The sequence below is a fragment of the Pipistrellus kuhlii genome, unplaced genomic scaffold (assembly GCF_014108245.1).
Source record: "Pipistrellus kuhlii isolate mPipKuh1 unplaced genomic scaffold, mPipKuh1.p scaffold_m20_p_1, whole genome shotgun sequence".
Taxonomy (NCBI): Eukaryota; Metazoa; Chordata; class Mammalia; order Chiroptera; family Vespertilionidae; genus Pipistrellus; species Pipistrellus kuhlii.
Genome location: NW_023425404.1, coordinates 55056751 through 55073143, shown reverse-complemented (window position 1 = coordinate 55073143; position 16393 = coordinate 55056751). Strand labels below are relative to the sequence as shown.

General features: G+C 38.5%; 1 protein-coding gene across 1 annotated transcript in view; it reads left to right on the top strand.

Moving 5' to 3' along the window:
* Positions 1–3493: 3493 nt before the first annotated feature.
* The window catches only part of FAM98B (family with sequence similarity 98 member B), a 35901-nt gene continuing 23001 nt past the window's right edge, over positions 3494–16393 (top strand). Inside the window, exons 1-3 of the mRNA XM_036446511.2 lie at positions 3494–3636; positions 12572–12717; positions 14327–14461. Coding sequence (XP_036302404.1) covers positions 3566–3636; positions 12572–12717; positions 14327–14461 — 352 coding nt within the window. The 5' untranslated portion in view covers positions 3494–3565. The remainder of the gene's footprint in view (positions 3637–12571; positions 12718–14326; positions 14462–16393) is intronic.

The window sequence follows — 16393 nt, the reverse complement described above, 5'->3', positions numbered from 1 at the left end:
GGGGTGTTGTCAGTCTTCTCCATTACTCTATCCCAGTGGTTGGCAAACTGCGGCTCGCGAGCCACATGCAGCTCTTTTGCCTCTTGAGTGTGGCTCTTCCAGAAAATCCATGGCCTGAGCGAGTCTATTTTGAAGAAGTGGCATTAGAAGAAGTTTAAGTTTAAAAAATTTGGCTCTCAAAAGAAATTTCCATCATTGTACTGTTGATATTTGGCTCTGTTAACTAATGAGTTTGCAGACCACTGGTCTATCCTATGACCATCTTTATTGATTACCAGGTCTTCACCTACACACAGGAGGCTGAGCATGGGACAGGCTTGGGCTTCATGGCAGCTCCTCAGCTCTAATAGTGACCACATGTGTGACATGGGACAAGGTACTCAGCCTCTCTGGAATTCAGCTCACCAGTAAAATGGATCTCGGTTACGTATTCTCCAAGCGTTCTTTAGTTTAAAAAAACATATGGCCTCTTCTATGGTTCTTTTTTCTTCCATTCACTGCATTTCATCAGTGGTGAGATGTCTATTTCCCTCTTTCAGTAAATACAGTGGCTGCTCCTGCCCTTTCATTCCTTCTGCCCCAAGGTTCATTCATACTTTTATTACCTTATCTCTAGACAGCAGCATCCAGAAGGTCTCCATTCTCTCTCCCAGTAAAAAGCATTGAATTATGAAGTACATTTTTCTAAATACACATTTGTCTTGATTTTGCTCTAGTCAGAGATCTACAATGGTTTTCCAGTTCCTACCAAATAAGACATTAATCCTCAGGGTCTCAGCAGATTGATCTGAACTTACATTTCCAAACATATTATTTTCCTCTCTTCAGGAGCTTTTCTCCTGACCCAAACTGGTCCAGTGACCCTTTCTTTAATTGTTTTCTACCCCCTCATCTAAATCCCTTAAAAATGTCTTCTTTCGTGCTTGTATTTAAATCTTTCTCTTCAGTCAAAGCCCAGCTCCCACTCTGTGCTTGATAGGAGTTCTCTCCACCTCTGCCAGACTGCAAGTGTCTCCCCTCCTTCTGAAGTGCTATGCGGGCTCACTGCCCACACTACATTTTGCCTTGACTATGATTTGCTGTGTAACCATATCTTTGAAAACATGGATGATATTGGATCACGATTTTATTCTCAGGGTATAATTCAGCACCTTGTACAATATGTGTGCTTATTTATTAGTTACCTGAGCTTATAATCTCCTATAAATATCCAGAGTATGTAGATTTGAATAATTATTCAACACCAATTGCATGTACTATGCGATGCACCCTTCCCCATCCACATAAGTATGCATGCATGTTCACACACACACACACACACACACACACACAGAGAGAGAGAGAGAGAGAGAGAGAGAGAGAGAGAGAGAGAGAGAGAGAGAGAGAGAGAGACAGACTCTGTAAACGTATCTTTGGAGTTCAGGTGAAAAAGTGAGTGTCTGGAGACCAGTGTAGCTTATAGAACCTTAGTAAATGTTAATAGGATTGCATTAGTCAAGAGTATCTTTTAAGCACCTAATCCCTCATTGATTCCCATTTTTAATTCTACCTCAGAAGCAGGATCTAATCCATAATTGATGGCCACATTCTAGAATCCTTCAGTGGAATCCAAACCTTACTCTAGATGTTTCTTTCTCTTTCTTGTTGAGTGGCATGCCACAGCTCCTGTGATGCTTAAATTATGCATCATCTTGACTGTGCTAATGAATGCCCAGATAGATGGCAAAACATTATTTCTCAGTGTGTTTGTGAGGATATTTCCAGAAATATTACCATTTGAGTCAGTAGAACAAGTAAAGGTAGACAACAATGTTTGCGGGCGTCATTTAGTCTCTTGAGGGCCCAACAGAACAAAAAGGTGAGAGAAGGGCACATTCTCTCTCTTTCTCTCGTTTTATTTTTATCCTTACCCGAGGACATGCTCATTGATTTTTTTTTAGAGAGGAGGGAAGAGAAAGAGAGAGAAACATTGCCAGGTATGGAATGACTCTCCAACAAACTGAGCCAAACCAGCTAGGGTGCAAATTCTCTCTTGAGCTGGGACATCCATCTTCTGCCCTCAGACACTGGAGCTCCTGGTTCTTGCATTTCAGACTCTAATTAAATTATACCACCAGCTTTCCTGGTTCTTCAGTTTACAGCCAGCAGATTGTGGCACTTGCCCTCCATAAGTGCATGAGACAATTCTATATAATAAATCTCATCTATATCCTGTTGCTTCTATTTCTCTCAAGACTCTTGACTAATACAGTTCCTCTGCAGTGTGCTCCCTCACTGAAAATCAACACATCTGATTTTGTCAGACTATAAGTTTGTTCTTGGTAGTCTGTGGCCAATTCAATTGTAACAGTCACGGGAGGAAGAAGCCTGTATGTTTAATCTTTACCTTAAATTGGTCCTTAGAGGATGTTTTCTGATCATATGTTTTTGTTTTCTAAAATTACTTTACAATTAATTTACTTTACAAAATTTTTAATCTTCCAATTCTAGTTGGCATACAATATATTAGTTTCAGATGTACAACATAGTAATTAGATGTTTATGTAACTTAAGAGATCACCCCAATAAGTCTAGTATCCATCTGACACCGTACATAGTTATTACAATACATATTACTGAGAGTTCACAGAATGTTTCACCTTTAAGTATTTCTCCTTTAAGTTCATTTGGTTATATTTTGAGACTGGTTACTTAAGGAAATAAACATTTAGGATTGTTATAGCCTCTTGTGGTCTTGATACTTTTATTGTTATTATGAAGTGTCCCTCTTTATGTCTCTCTGATACTTCCTGCATTAGCAGCTATTTTTTCTGATGTTAATATTTCTACCCACTGTCTTATGGTTTAACTTATTTTCTTTTTCCCCCCGTTTTTAATTTTTAGATTTAGTCTATGTGTGTTTTTTTTCATTATTCTGTTTTCCCTTTCTCTTATTGTTAGTTATAAGTTTTACATTTGATTATTCCTTTAGTGAATACTCTAAGATGGTGACATGCAACTTTTATTGATGTCTCTTATACAATTCACCTATACTTTTTCAGCAATAGGATGCATATTGTGTATAAGATTCTGTAGATAGGTGCAAACGTCTGATAGTTTCATCAATCTTGCACATTTTGCAATGAAACAAAAGAAGTATAAATTAGCAGCCCCTTATTTCTTAAACTTGGAGCATTGCCGTGTATATTGATTTAAAAATTATATGTGTGGATACATGATATTACGTACTAATTTTAGCTCAAGTTAATTATTCTGGTACTTAGGTATTTTTGTTATAAAAAGAGAGGGCTGGAGTCTGATAGACTGAGAAAAACTCGGGTAGAATCGCGATGTTTGCTAAGATTGACTTCCACAGGTAAGAACTAACGCTTCTTATTACTATTTCTGTTATTATTTTAAATAAAGCCTTCTGAGCACAGACTGCCTCCAGGCCGGGAACCTTTGAGCTCCCACTCAGAGGCACTTGCAGGCAATCCTAGCCAAGATCCCGCCCGGAACCTTGGCGCGGTGACGCCGGTTTCCGGCGGGCTCCTTAGAGCGGCGGACAGCTGTTTCCCGGAGGATCATGAGAGGGCCCGAGCCGGGTCCCGAACCCACGATGGAAGGGGACGTTCTGGACACACTAGAGGCGCTGGGGTGCGTATTCCTAGGAACGTCTTAACCCCGAAATCGTAAGCTCTCCCGCGGCCCGGCTGCAGCAGCCCCCGCCTCTGGGCCTGTGCTGGACTCCGGCAGCCCGGGGCAGGCCTCCTTCCCGCCTCGCCCCCTCCGGCGCCGACGGAGTTAAGCGGGAGGCGGGAAAGAAGTCCGTTTGGGGCCTGGGGGTGGAGTGTGGCCGGGGAGCCGGGGCGCGTGGCCCCTCTTCCAAACTCCTGGCCTGGAACGCCTCGGCCGGCATTGGGGGCCCGGCCGGCACCAGCCCTCCCGGGACGCGCCCCCCAGCCCGCGGGGATGTTGTTGTCTCCGCGGCTGCGGAGCCCGGGGGGTGGGAGGTGCTGGTTCTCCTGAGGTGCGACCTGTGTCTTAATTAGGGCTCACCTATGGCTTCAATAGGGCTCAGGGGCGCATCTCTCCAGCTTCCCTGACGGTGGAAAATGTTTTGGTTCAGTCCATTCATTCAGCCACCGTTGGTTAACAGCATATTTATTTCTTGTTACTATGTTCTTCTTTAGGTGCTAAGCGGAGGAAGAGCCAGTTTCAGATTACTGCTAGTTTTCATAGTCGTGGGGGCTCCACAGAGTGTGGCATTTATTGTCCAGAGTGATACTTGGCGGTGCTGTGGGAACTCCGGGAATGGTCCTAACTCTTCCAGGCCTGGGGAGCAATATCTATACAGCATAGCCTCTCCCTCAGCCTCTGCCTCAGACTTAACCTGCTTTTCTTCATAGCCGTTATTCTTTTCACAATTTATCTTGACCTGCATATTGTATCTGGAATGCACCCTCATCCCAGTCAGCTCCAGGAAAACAGGTGCTTTTCTGGTCTTATTCCCAGTCTTATCCTTAGTGGTGTCTGGCACAATACATCGTGGGTGAATGAATGAAGAAAAGTTCAAAGAAGAGCGTGCACAGAGGTACACATAGGAGCAGGTAGTTTAGAGTAAAAAAAATGCACGTTAAAGAGAATGGAGTCTTCTGCACAATTGTTTGCCATCCTACATGCTGGAGTTTCTTAAATGGTCTGACTGTCTTTGAGGTGCTATTGTGAAGCTTGAACCCCCTACTCCCTTTCTCTTTTCCTGAAGCTGCACTTGATCCTCTATGGGTTGCTTTTGGACCCTGATTAGCACCTACTTTGCAAGTGACCCAGAGTTACAAAGTCCTGCACTTAGTAGGTCCTGAGTAAATGTTTGCCAAATGAAAGAAGAGAGCCACTGATTATTTAGGGACTTTTTTTTCTTTTTTCTTTTTCTTCTGTGAAATCCCTTGGAAATTTTCACTTAGTTTGGTTAAGGAAGTAACCAGAACAAGAAATTAAAATACTTAATTGAAGTGTTGAAGTGTTTAGGCCTCAAACGTTTAAACTCCTAAGTATTCCAGATAAGAATAAGTGGAATTCTCCTTGGGCATGTGGAGGTATTATTGATTTGAGAAAATGTTAAGTAACTGATTTACTATCTGAAAAATTTAAAGTTCTGAGAGTTTGGGGTCTCTTGCCAAAAAGAGGTTTTAAAGCTAACACCTTAATTTTGATGGAGAAAGGGGAAGACAAGCCCTTCCCACCCAGAACAGGTAATCCAATTCCAACCAGTAGCTATCTTTAAACAATGTGTTCATTTATACTTGAATGGCTACACCTTTTGATAGCCTGAGGGCAAGTTTACATGTAAACAAGTTTGCTTCTCAATTCCCAGGGCAGAAAAAAAAACCAAGGTTTAAAATTATTAGATTTTAAAATTTATTCTTAGAAGTGTAAAAGTTTATTAATTAAAAACAACAACAACAACAAAAAAGATTGAAAAACCTGATGAACAATAATAGCTGTTCATTGTAGTAGAGTCGGCGATATGGGAAGGGAGTGGACTGACTGTTCTCGTGGAGGGGGGAAGAGACTGAACATAAACTGTGCACCTATGGATGAGGACAATGGGGGGTGGAGAGGGAGCGGAGGATGGGGTGGGAACCTGGTGGAGGGGGGAAGAAATGAGGAACCTTTGTAATAATATGAACAATAAAGATTGATTTAAAAAAAAAAGAAAGAAAAAAGAATAAGTGGGATTCTGTAGTTTGTGAAAAAGGTAAAGTCAGTCTCCTTTTTGCTTTCTTTATTCCTTGAATTTGTTTATATTATAGGTGGTTGAAAAACGAAGTTTGGTATAACCTTGACTTTTATTAAGGAAAATTAGTTTCAGAGTATTCAATATGGAAAGTAAAAACTACATACTTTAGAGTTGATTTTTCCTAAATAACTGAGGACAAGAATTTGACGTTTCCTATAATGATGATGAAAAGTAGAAAAAAAAAGTACTATCCTATGTAATAAAAGGCTAATAGGCAAATCAAATGAATGGTGGAATAACTGGTCACTATGATACACACTGACCACCAGGAGGCAGTTGTTCAATGCAGGAGCTGCCCCCTGGTGGTCAGTGTGCTCCCACAGGGGGAGCGCTGCTCAACCAGTAGTGGGGCTCACAGCTGGCGAGCCCAGCTGTGGTGGCTGGCGGAAGCCTCTCCTGCCTCTGCTGCAGTCAGATATCTTCCTCCTGCCCCCCTCTGCTCCTGGACTGCGAGAGGGCACAGGCTGGGCTGAGGGACCACCCCCTCCAGTGCACAAATTTCGTGCACTAGGCCTCTAGTTGTATACTTACAATAGGTGTTATAATTGAATAGGTGTTATACTTGAACAGTTAAAATACTATTTTTGTAGATTGTAAGTAATTTTCTATTGTGATTGAAGCACGAGATATCATGAAGGTACTTTAGTTTGTCAGGTAACTAAAGGGAGGAATTAAAAGTGGACATCTATGTGAAAGAACAGTTTAGTGATATGGTCTGTTATAAATGATAGGGTAAAAATTACTTAGTTTTCTCATCTGTGAAAGGAGCAGAGATTTCAGAAGTCTCTTTCAATTCTGAGAGTCTCTGATTTTGTAGAACAGTGGATCTCAATCCTGATTGTGCATCATAATCATGTATGGAGCTTGTGAAAAAATGTTCCGGTCTCGTATATGCTATAAACTGAGTGAATCATGATCTTTTTTTGGGATGCAGTTTAAGCATATTTCTATGCCTCTGGTTCTATTTTATTCATCAGTTTATTTTGTTCACACTAGATTCCTTGTTCATTTTTTAAAATATTTATTGCCATTTTACTGTCATATTTTTTATCCTCTTCCTCCACCTCCCTTTTTCTCCACCCTTTTCTTTCCTTCTTTTCCTTCCTCCTCCTTCCTCCTCCTTAAAGAATATCCTTCACCATTTCATGTAATACTGGTTTGGTGATATGAATTCCTTTAGCTTTTTCTTGTCTGCGAAGCGCAGTACTAAATGATAGTGTTGCTGGGAAGAGTAATAATCTTTGTTGTAGGTCCTTGCTATTCATCACTTTGAATATTTCTTGCTAACTCCTTGCCTGCAAAGTTTCTGTTGAGAAATCAGCTCAGTCATATAGGTATTCTCTTATAGGTAACAACTGCTTTCCTCTTGCTTTTAAGATTCTTTCTTTACCTTAAACCTTTGGCATTTTAATTATGATGTATCTTGGTATAGGCCTCTTTGGGTTCATCTTAATTGGGACTCTGTGCTTTTGAACTTATATATCTATTTCTTTCACCAGGTAAGGGAAATTTTCTGTCATTATTTATTCATATAGGTTTTCAGTTTCTTGCTCCCTCTCTTCTCCTTCCAGAAGAGCTGCCCATTCCCCTCACAGTCTTACTGTGGCTGCTTCTTTAATCCTCTGGTTGTACAACTTCTGTTCAGCCAGATTTTAGGCGGTTCTGAATGATGGTTGTTATGTAGCTTAATTGTAATTTTGATGTAGTTGTGGAAGGAGACGAGTACTGTGCTTACCTATGCCGCCATCTTTACGATTGAAGGATTTTAAAAAAGGGAGTGATTAGATGTCTAGTTTGAAAAGTTACCTCTGTCAGGAAGGTGGAGAGTGGATTGGGGAATTTAGTCACTCTAGGCAGGAAGCGATGGTTTCTTAGTGGCAGTGGATATGGAAAGAAGTGCATTTATAGGGCTTAGTGATTGATTGGATATTAGAGCTGGAGGAGATGATGATATCAAGGATTCATTTCTGCAGTAGGTATTTATTTAGCACCACAATGAAGTATATATTAAAATCTAAATTGAATAGGGAAGAAAGTGAAGATAGCAGGGAGCTAGTAAATGCAGAGAATGTGGAGGTAGAGGTGATATAAAAGTGTAGTTGTAGGTGACTGGTCAAAAGAGCAAGCTGAAAAGATAGATAGTAGGATGTGGTCAGGAAGTGACATATTTGAATTAATGATTTCCAAGGTGGAGTAGTTCCAGGTGATAGTAAGGTCTAGGATGTAGTGGCAAAGGATGGAAAAGAGGAAGTTAAGAGAATTGAGAGCTCAGGGTAATGGAGAGGGTATACATGTGGGCTTTGAAGAAACTTAATATAATGAAAAAAAAAAGTAATGGAAAGGAAAAGTGAGCACAGGGAATGTTGGGGAGTACCTAAGAGATTGGTAGACGAAAATTACAAGAGAAAGAGGGTGGCGAATCTGACTGGCTTGAGCCTGGAGAGAGCTGGAGATATTTTTACGAATATGAGGGAGCAATGATACGGATGTTACATTGGAAAGCAAAGAGGACAGACCTTGCCATCTGATTGAGAGAGTAAACTAACCAAAGCTAGAAGTGGTTGGGGTAATCTTTCTGAAAGGGATTGACAGCATAGGACAGTTGCTGTTTATGGATGCAACACAGCGGAAGAACTTGGGAAGCAGGGAGAAGTGGAGAACTGGATTGGAAGCAAGCCAATAGGTTGGGCAGATGACGGGAAAGGATCTCATGTTTTATGCTAGTATACTGCCTAATTCAAATAGAAAGCAAAGTAAGGTAGAATCTGGCTGTGTCTTTGTGGAGGTTTTCCACAGATTGAAGATTGGATCAGCCAGTTTGAAGTGTCAGACCAGCAGCTATGGTTCCACTGTATGGAGGACTTCTGGGGGAGTCTAAGCCTAGGGGAGGTTTCTGCAGTGTTTGGAATAAGAGTAGCACTTTCCTAATTAAACAAGAATATATTGAACAAACTACGAGCATAATAATAATAATAATAATACCTTTTAGGACATTATGGCAATTAAATGAGGCCATATACATAACGCACATAACACTGGCCTACCACCATAAGAGCTGTTTATAAATTTTAGTTGTATTGTGATTGCTATTAGATGTTAGGTTTGTTAAATGCATTTTTTTTTCTTTTCCTTTATATCGATCTGATGAACCCAGAGGCATTAAGGATTGTGAGGTTTTCTCCCTCTAAATTATTTATTTCTGGTGATTTAATCAGTTTGTTTAATTATGGTTGGCATTTGAGTTAAAATATCACCAACTATATGAATTAGATACATTTATTCAAGAGTTTATGATTATTGCAGAAATGCAAGCAAATAGGGGGAAATAAAGATGTTTATGAATTAAATCTCAATGAAAGGCACTGTAAGACATGGAAGAAAGGTAATTGCATAGAGGAACCAGTCTTGGCTAAAGGAGCAAAGACAGTGGTCTATTCCCAGCTCTGCCTTTACCCAGCTGCATAACTTAGCCAGGTTATTGGCTTAGTTTCCTTATTAGTGTAGCCAGCAGTTTATAGTTCACATGGACATTTGGGGTCATATTTGGGTTTAAGTTATATTATGTCATCATCTAGTTACTTTATGACCCAGGATTAGGATAATACTAATTTCAAATTATTGTTGTAAACATTAAATGAATTATAAATAAATGTATTTATAAATATGAATATATATACATACATATACACACACACACACACACACACACACACACACACATATATATATATATATATATATATATATATATATATATATATATATATATATTACTAGCACTGTGTCTGGCCTAGTACTTATAAAGTAGGAATACTAACCTCATTAACCCTTAATTTCTTACCTGTAAAATGGAGGTTTGAAAATATACTTTATGAGATACCGCTAGAGAATTCAGATAAAAAGAAATGCAAATGGCCTATAAACATGTGAAAAGATGTACAGCCTTGCTCATAAGAGAAATGCAAATTAAAACTATACTGAGATACCAGATAGTCAAAAATCCAAATTAACTATGGTGAATTATGAGGAATGGGTACTTATACAACCTCTATGGAGGAAAATATAATAGTATCCTGCAAAATTACATATCCATTTACTCTTTCACCTAACAGTCCTAATTCCAGGACTCTATCCCAAATATCAATATATGCTGACAAAAATCTGCCAGTTTTTATAATAGGAAAACAATGTACTAACGCAAATGTCCTTCAGTAAGGGCAAAGTGAATAAAATAGGGTGCATCCAGACAGAGGTACTATATGACAATAAAAATGATTGAGTAGTATTTCTATTGATCTCTAGTATCTATACTAATAAAAGGGTAATATGCTAATTAGTCTGGGAGACCTTCCAGGAGATCTTCTGGACAAAGCCATGGTGGTGGGGCTGAGGTAGAGGCAGGTAGAGGCCAAAGGGGGGGGGGCGGTTGTGGGTGATCAGGCCAGGATGGGACCGCAGTTGTGGGTGATCTGGCTGGTGGGGGGTGGGGCCATTAGGGGTAAGCAGACCAGTAGGGAGGCCAGTTGGGGGTGAGCAGGCCGTAAGTGGGAGTCAGATGGAGGTGATCAGGACAGTGTGTGTGTGGGGGGCAGTTTGGAGTGAGCAGGCCAGCAGGGGGTAGTTGGGGGTGAGCAGACCAGTGGGGAGGGAAAGTGGAGCGAGCAGGCCAGCAATGGGGGCAGTTGGGGATGAGCAGGCCAGCATGGAAGCCAGTTGGGGGCGAGCACTCTGGCATGGAGGGGCATTTGGGGGCGAGCAGGCTGGTGGCGGGGGGCAGTTGAGGGCAAGCAGGCCGTCAGGCAGAGTAGTTAGGGGCAATCAGACAGGTGAGTGGTTAGGAGCCAACAGTTCCAGATTGCGAGAAGGTTGTCCGACTGCCAGCTTAGGCCCGATCCCTGTAAACCGGCAGTAGGACTTCCTTCGAGGGGGTCCCAGATTGGAGAGGGTGCAGGCTGAGCTGAGGAACACTTCCCCCCTCCCCCCATGCATGAATTTCGTGCTCTGGGCCACTGGTATGCAAATATGTGTATGTGAATATATATGTGTTTAAAGCATGGAATAGGACAGTATGTAGTAGGCTACCTTTTATCTAAAAAAAAGGAAAAGTATATTTATGTTTGTTTTTAAAAACATTGTGGAATGACATCCCAAAACTAATAAATATGGTTACCTTTGGGGGAGGGAAGGAACTAGAGTAGAGGGAACACAATTGAGATTGCTAAGTAGATTTGTCTGAATGTACCTTGTTTTGTAAACTAGACTTTGAAACCATATAATTACGTAATTATAGAGCAAAATTAAAAATGAAATCAGGACAAAATGAGACAAATTTCTGAATTTTAAAGCAAAATGAAACAAAGGTCTGTCAATACGTTGAGTAGGTGGTTTAATCACAGATAGGAACTTAAAAAAAATATGTCCTTACTGGAATACATTCTAAAACATAAAAACATAAATTGTTTTCAGTGATTTTGTTGTTAGTAAAAATGCTGATTTTTCTACTCTGAAACTATATGTAACTTAATATTTTTTACTAGGATTATATAAATGCCATTAGAAACCATATTTTTTTAAATTGAAAATAGATAAAAATAGTAAAAAACCACAATTTTATAGAAAATAGATAAAAATACAAAACAAATTAGGTAAAAAACCCACAATTCTAAGTTTGAATTGTAAATAGCAATGTGAAATCCTGATATAAGTCCTTTGAAAAAGCTTCAGACACAGTGACTAACCTTTAGTACCAGGTTGTGTACTCTAAACACCATTAAAAAGAATCAGGGCATCTTGGAGAAATGGCCAATTACAAGTACAGGACAAGAACATCTTGTCAAAGAAATCAAGGAAAGTATTCAAAGAATACTGGGGATAAATCAAACAAGAATGGCCTCTCAGTAACCAAAGATAGGACTGTTTGAAAAGAAAAATAACTACAGTGGATTAAAACCCATCAAATATGTTTATAATGTGAAATAAAAGCTCAATTGCAGAAAGAGGAATAAAGTAGAAAACTGATACTTAATTCAATTAAGATAATTTATAAGATGGTTAAAAAATTTAAGGTACTATTCAAGTATACTTTGTAGCAGTGTTTGAAAGTATCTATATACATAAAAGCCCAGTGACTGAATGGCAGAACGCCCAGAACAACTGGTCAACCAGTTGCTATGATGTGCACTGACCACTAGGGGTGATATGCTCACTGCTCAGCTGACCAGGATGACACAGGGGGCTGATCCATCCCTACATGCCATGCCCACCAGTGCATGAATCTGTGCACTGGACTTCTAGTAAAAAAAAAAAAAAAAAGGTTTAGATTAAAATGATCTCATAGGTCTTTTTCAACTTTAATTTTTTAAATTTAAATTTTGCATCTGTTTTGTCACTACTTCCTTTTTTCTTATTCTTGTAACCAGGATAATGATTAGATTTAGCTCTATTTGACTTTATTATATGTAATATTTCTCTTAAAATTGGACGATAATTTTACTAAAAGATGTTAAAATATAGGGAAAAAGCCAAATGTTAATTAGATAGAGCACAAATCAGTAAACCATTTCTATAACAGAGCAGATAGTAGAAATTTTAGGCTTTGCTGGCCATGCTGTCTCTGTCACAATGACTGGACTCTGCCATTGCAGGGTGAAAGCAGCCAGAGATAGTCTGTAAATGGATACATTTATCAGATGTACTCTGATAAAACTTTATTTACAAAAACAGGCAGTAGGCTATGATGCAGAATATGAGGTTTTTGTTCATTTTTAACCTTTTATATCTCTTTCTTTTTAGGTATAAGGGACCACTGTTAGAAGAGCAAGCCCTTACCAAGGCAGCTGAGGGTGGACTATCTTCACCTGAGTTTTCAGACCTCTGTGTTTGGTTAGGCTCTCAAATAAAATCATTATGCAACTTGGAAGAAAGTATCACTTCAGCTGGTATTGCCATTGTGTTTTTTTTACTTTTTTGTTTAATAATAAAATGAAATGATAGCTTATGATTTACAGTTTTATCTAGAAAAAGGAAAATCTATACAAAGAAAAATCATTAATATTAAGAACTTCAGTATATTGTATTAAATATCTTTGGATTAAATGTTATATTAATCCAAAATTCATTTTTAAAATTTGTATAAGATTATAAACAATTTCTGTTTATCTGATTTCTTAACCTTAATATTTTTAAGAAAAAGTAGACTGAATTTGGTTATTTAAGAAGTTTAATTTTTGAATGCTGCTTTTTTGAATTAAGGTGGGGTTTTGTTGTGGTTTTTTTTTAAGTACAGGTAATCCCTAATTTAGGATCTGGATTCACATAGGAATGCTTTTATAAAATACTAGAGGCCTGGTGTATGAAATTTGTGCAAGGGGGGGTTGTCGCCTCAGCCCAACCTGCACCCTCTCCAATTTGGACCCCTTGTGGGATGTCTGACTGCCAGCAGTCGGATATCCCTCTCAGAATCCTGGATCGCTGGCTCCTAATTACTCACCTGCCTGCCTTCCTGGTCGTCCCTAACTGTCCCTTGCTGCTGGCCAGGTTGCCCCCAACTGCCTCATCCGTTGGCCTAGTTGCCCCTCACTGCTCCCCCCTGCCAGCCTGATTACAGTTACCCCCAATTGATTTCCCCTGCTGGCCTGGTCACCCCCAAATGTCCCCCCTGCTGGCCTGATTGCCCCCAATTGCTCCCCCCACCGGCTTGGTTGCCCCTCATGGCTCCCCCTCCCCCCACCAACCTGGTCTCCCCACACAGCCTGCTTTTCATCATTTGATTGTCCCTCACTAACTCCCCTGCCGGCCTGGTCGTAGGCAGCTATCTTGTGAGGGCATGAGGACTAATTTGCTTATCACATCTTTATTATATAGGATTCCTGTACTTGTTCATAAAATTTAATGCATTGCTGTATTGATAATTGGAGTCATTGTGGGTCTGGTAGAATTTCAGATGGTGTAATAAAGTGAAAAAATAAATTATTGGGCATTTGCTAGGGGACAAAGTAGACTTCTCTTTTGAAGCTGTCTTTTTATATTGCTTTTTTTCCCCCTTGCCAAATCTAATAGAATTCCTTTGAAACTAAGTAAGATAAACTAACTTCAAATCACATGACACAGGCTCCCATATAATTAGGTTATGAAAGAAAGATAAGCAATGAGGCTTAGTTAGATCTGCATTTATGATCTGAATCCATAGAAATATCATTAGCTCTGAAGCCAGTTAATAATTATAGCCATAATAATGCTTTTAATATTTTCATTACTCATACAAAAGTATTCCTATTTTATCTGCTTTTGGAACATATATTGGAAAATACTAATCAAATTTAAATATAAAAATATTTATAATCTTACAATTACATATTTATATTCTTAAATTGATACTTACGTTTCTGAATTTAAGTGTGACTTTCTAAATGTAGAAATTATTTTGGGTCACACATGTAAGGATTTAATGTCAAAAGGAAAATTTAGAATTGAATGTGAAATTGAAATGAATGTATAGATTATATGGTAAATATTCAGTAAATGTTTTGTGATTTTACTTTTTTAAAGGGAGAGATGATCTAGAAAGCTTCCAGCTTGAGATAAGTGGTTTTTTAAAAGAAATGGCATGTCCATATTCTGTACTCATATCAGGAGATATTAAAGAGCGTCTAAAAAAGAAGGATGACTGCTTGAAACTTCTATGTAAGTTCTTTCTTTGAACATTTAAATGCATGTATTTGATCTTTGTTTTAAATTTTTTAAGTCAAAATTTATGAAATTTTATTAATGAAGCATTAGATATCTTATCTATTTAAAAGGTTTTAATATTTGACTTAAAATATGAAGTTGACTTGGATATTTATATAAAGGTAGTATACATTCTACTAAGGAATTCTACTAATGTAAGACTTCTAACACTTATGATTTATTTGAGCTGTTTGTGATTTATGTAGTATTTTAATAATTTTTTTTTCAATTAATGAATCTCTTAGCATTTGTGTCTAGGTGGCTAAAGCTTTTGATCTCTAAAATTCTATTAAATCATAAAATTCTTTGAAACTAGACTACTAAGCAGATTATTAGATCTTGCTTTAGTGATAGTCTTTGAGTGATAATGGTATAAATAGGTTCAGAAATATGTATTGATCACTTACTATTGTACCAGAAACTACTCTTGGCATAGTGATATATCAACTAAAAAAAAAAAAAAAAAGCACCCTTGGACCACAAGAGTTCTACTGAGTGTGGCCCTTTTTCATTTTTTAAGATTTTTATTTATTGATCTTGAGAAAGAGAATAAGGGGGGCCGGGAGACATCGATTTGTTGTTCTCCTTATCTATACATTCTTTGGTTAATTCTTGTATGTGCCTTGACTGGGGATTGAATCCACAACCTTGGAGTAGAATGATGCTCTAATCAGTTGAGCTACCTGGCCTGGACAAGTGTGGCCTCTTTTCATTAGGGGTTAATTTGGAGTAAAATTACTCTATATCCAAACAACTACCATTAATAAAAATCCATTTATTTGCACTAGGTTCCTTCAAAACTTTTTTAGTTCAGTTAAATTTTATGCTCTTCTCAAAGTTCTGCAAACAGTGACCATTTGAAAGAATTTCTCTGACATCTGTTATTGAAGATTTCTATTGTTTTAGGTTGTTCCATTTATAAAAAGATCCCTGTAATATATTCCTTGTAGACTCCAGTGTTAGTGATGTTTGTTGCACTAGAGCAGGAATTGTGTGTGTTTAACTAGTGATGAGGCTGGAAGTATTGACATCTGAATTACGTTGTGTGTTGGGTGGAATAAATATTATGTCTTCCCCCTAATTTCTTATACTATTTTCTTTTATTCAGTGTGAGTCACTAACTTAATGAACCATTGCTATTAATGGGAGGTCACAGTATCCCTTAGGTTTATTGGAATAGAAAGGAAGCTAAAAAGCATGGCCTAGAGCAGTGTTTCCCAAAGTGTGGTACGCATACCCCCAGGGAAGAGTTTGGTGGGGATAGGCACTGCACCTTGCTTAGCTGCGCCTAATTCTACGTTCTCATGAGTACAAGGGGTACTCAGCATTATGAAAATTATAGAAGGGGTACACATATGTCAAAAGTTTGGGAAACACTGGCCTAGAGGAACTTGAATGTTCTTTATGCCAGTCAGTGAGAACTATGGAATTCATCATATTTCCCTTTTTGCCTTAACTGTAAAGAAGCTCAGCAGTAATGGTAAGATAGGCTTCTGGTGCAAGTAAAATTAAAGAGGAGATATAGGAGAAGTTGTTATAGCTTTTCTGATTGTAAAAATACATGCTTGGGGATAGGGTAAGTTGAAGAGTTAGTGTTAAATGGGTACAGAGTTTTAACTGGGGAAGATGAAAAAGTTCTGGAGATGGATCTGATGATAGTTGCACAACAGTGTGAATGTACTTGATGCCATTGTACACTTAAAAAATAGAATGGTAAACTTTATGATGTTATAAAGAAATTGCATGCTTATAGAAATCTTACAGAATAGATAAAATTGTAAAGAACAAAATCATTTATAATCTCACTTCTCAGAGAGAATTGTGAATTAACCTTTTGGCATATTTTCTTTCCCTTCTCTCTTTCCTTTGTCCACCACATTTAAATAA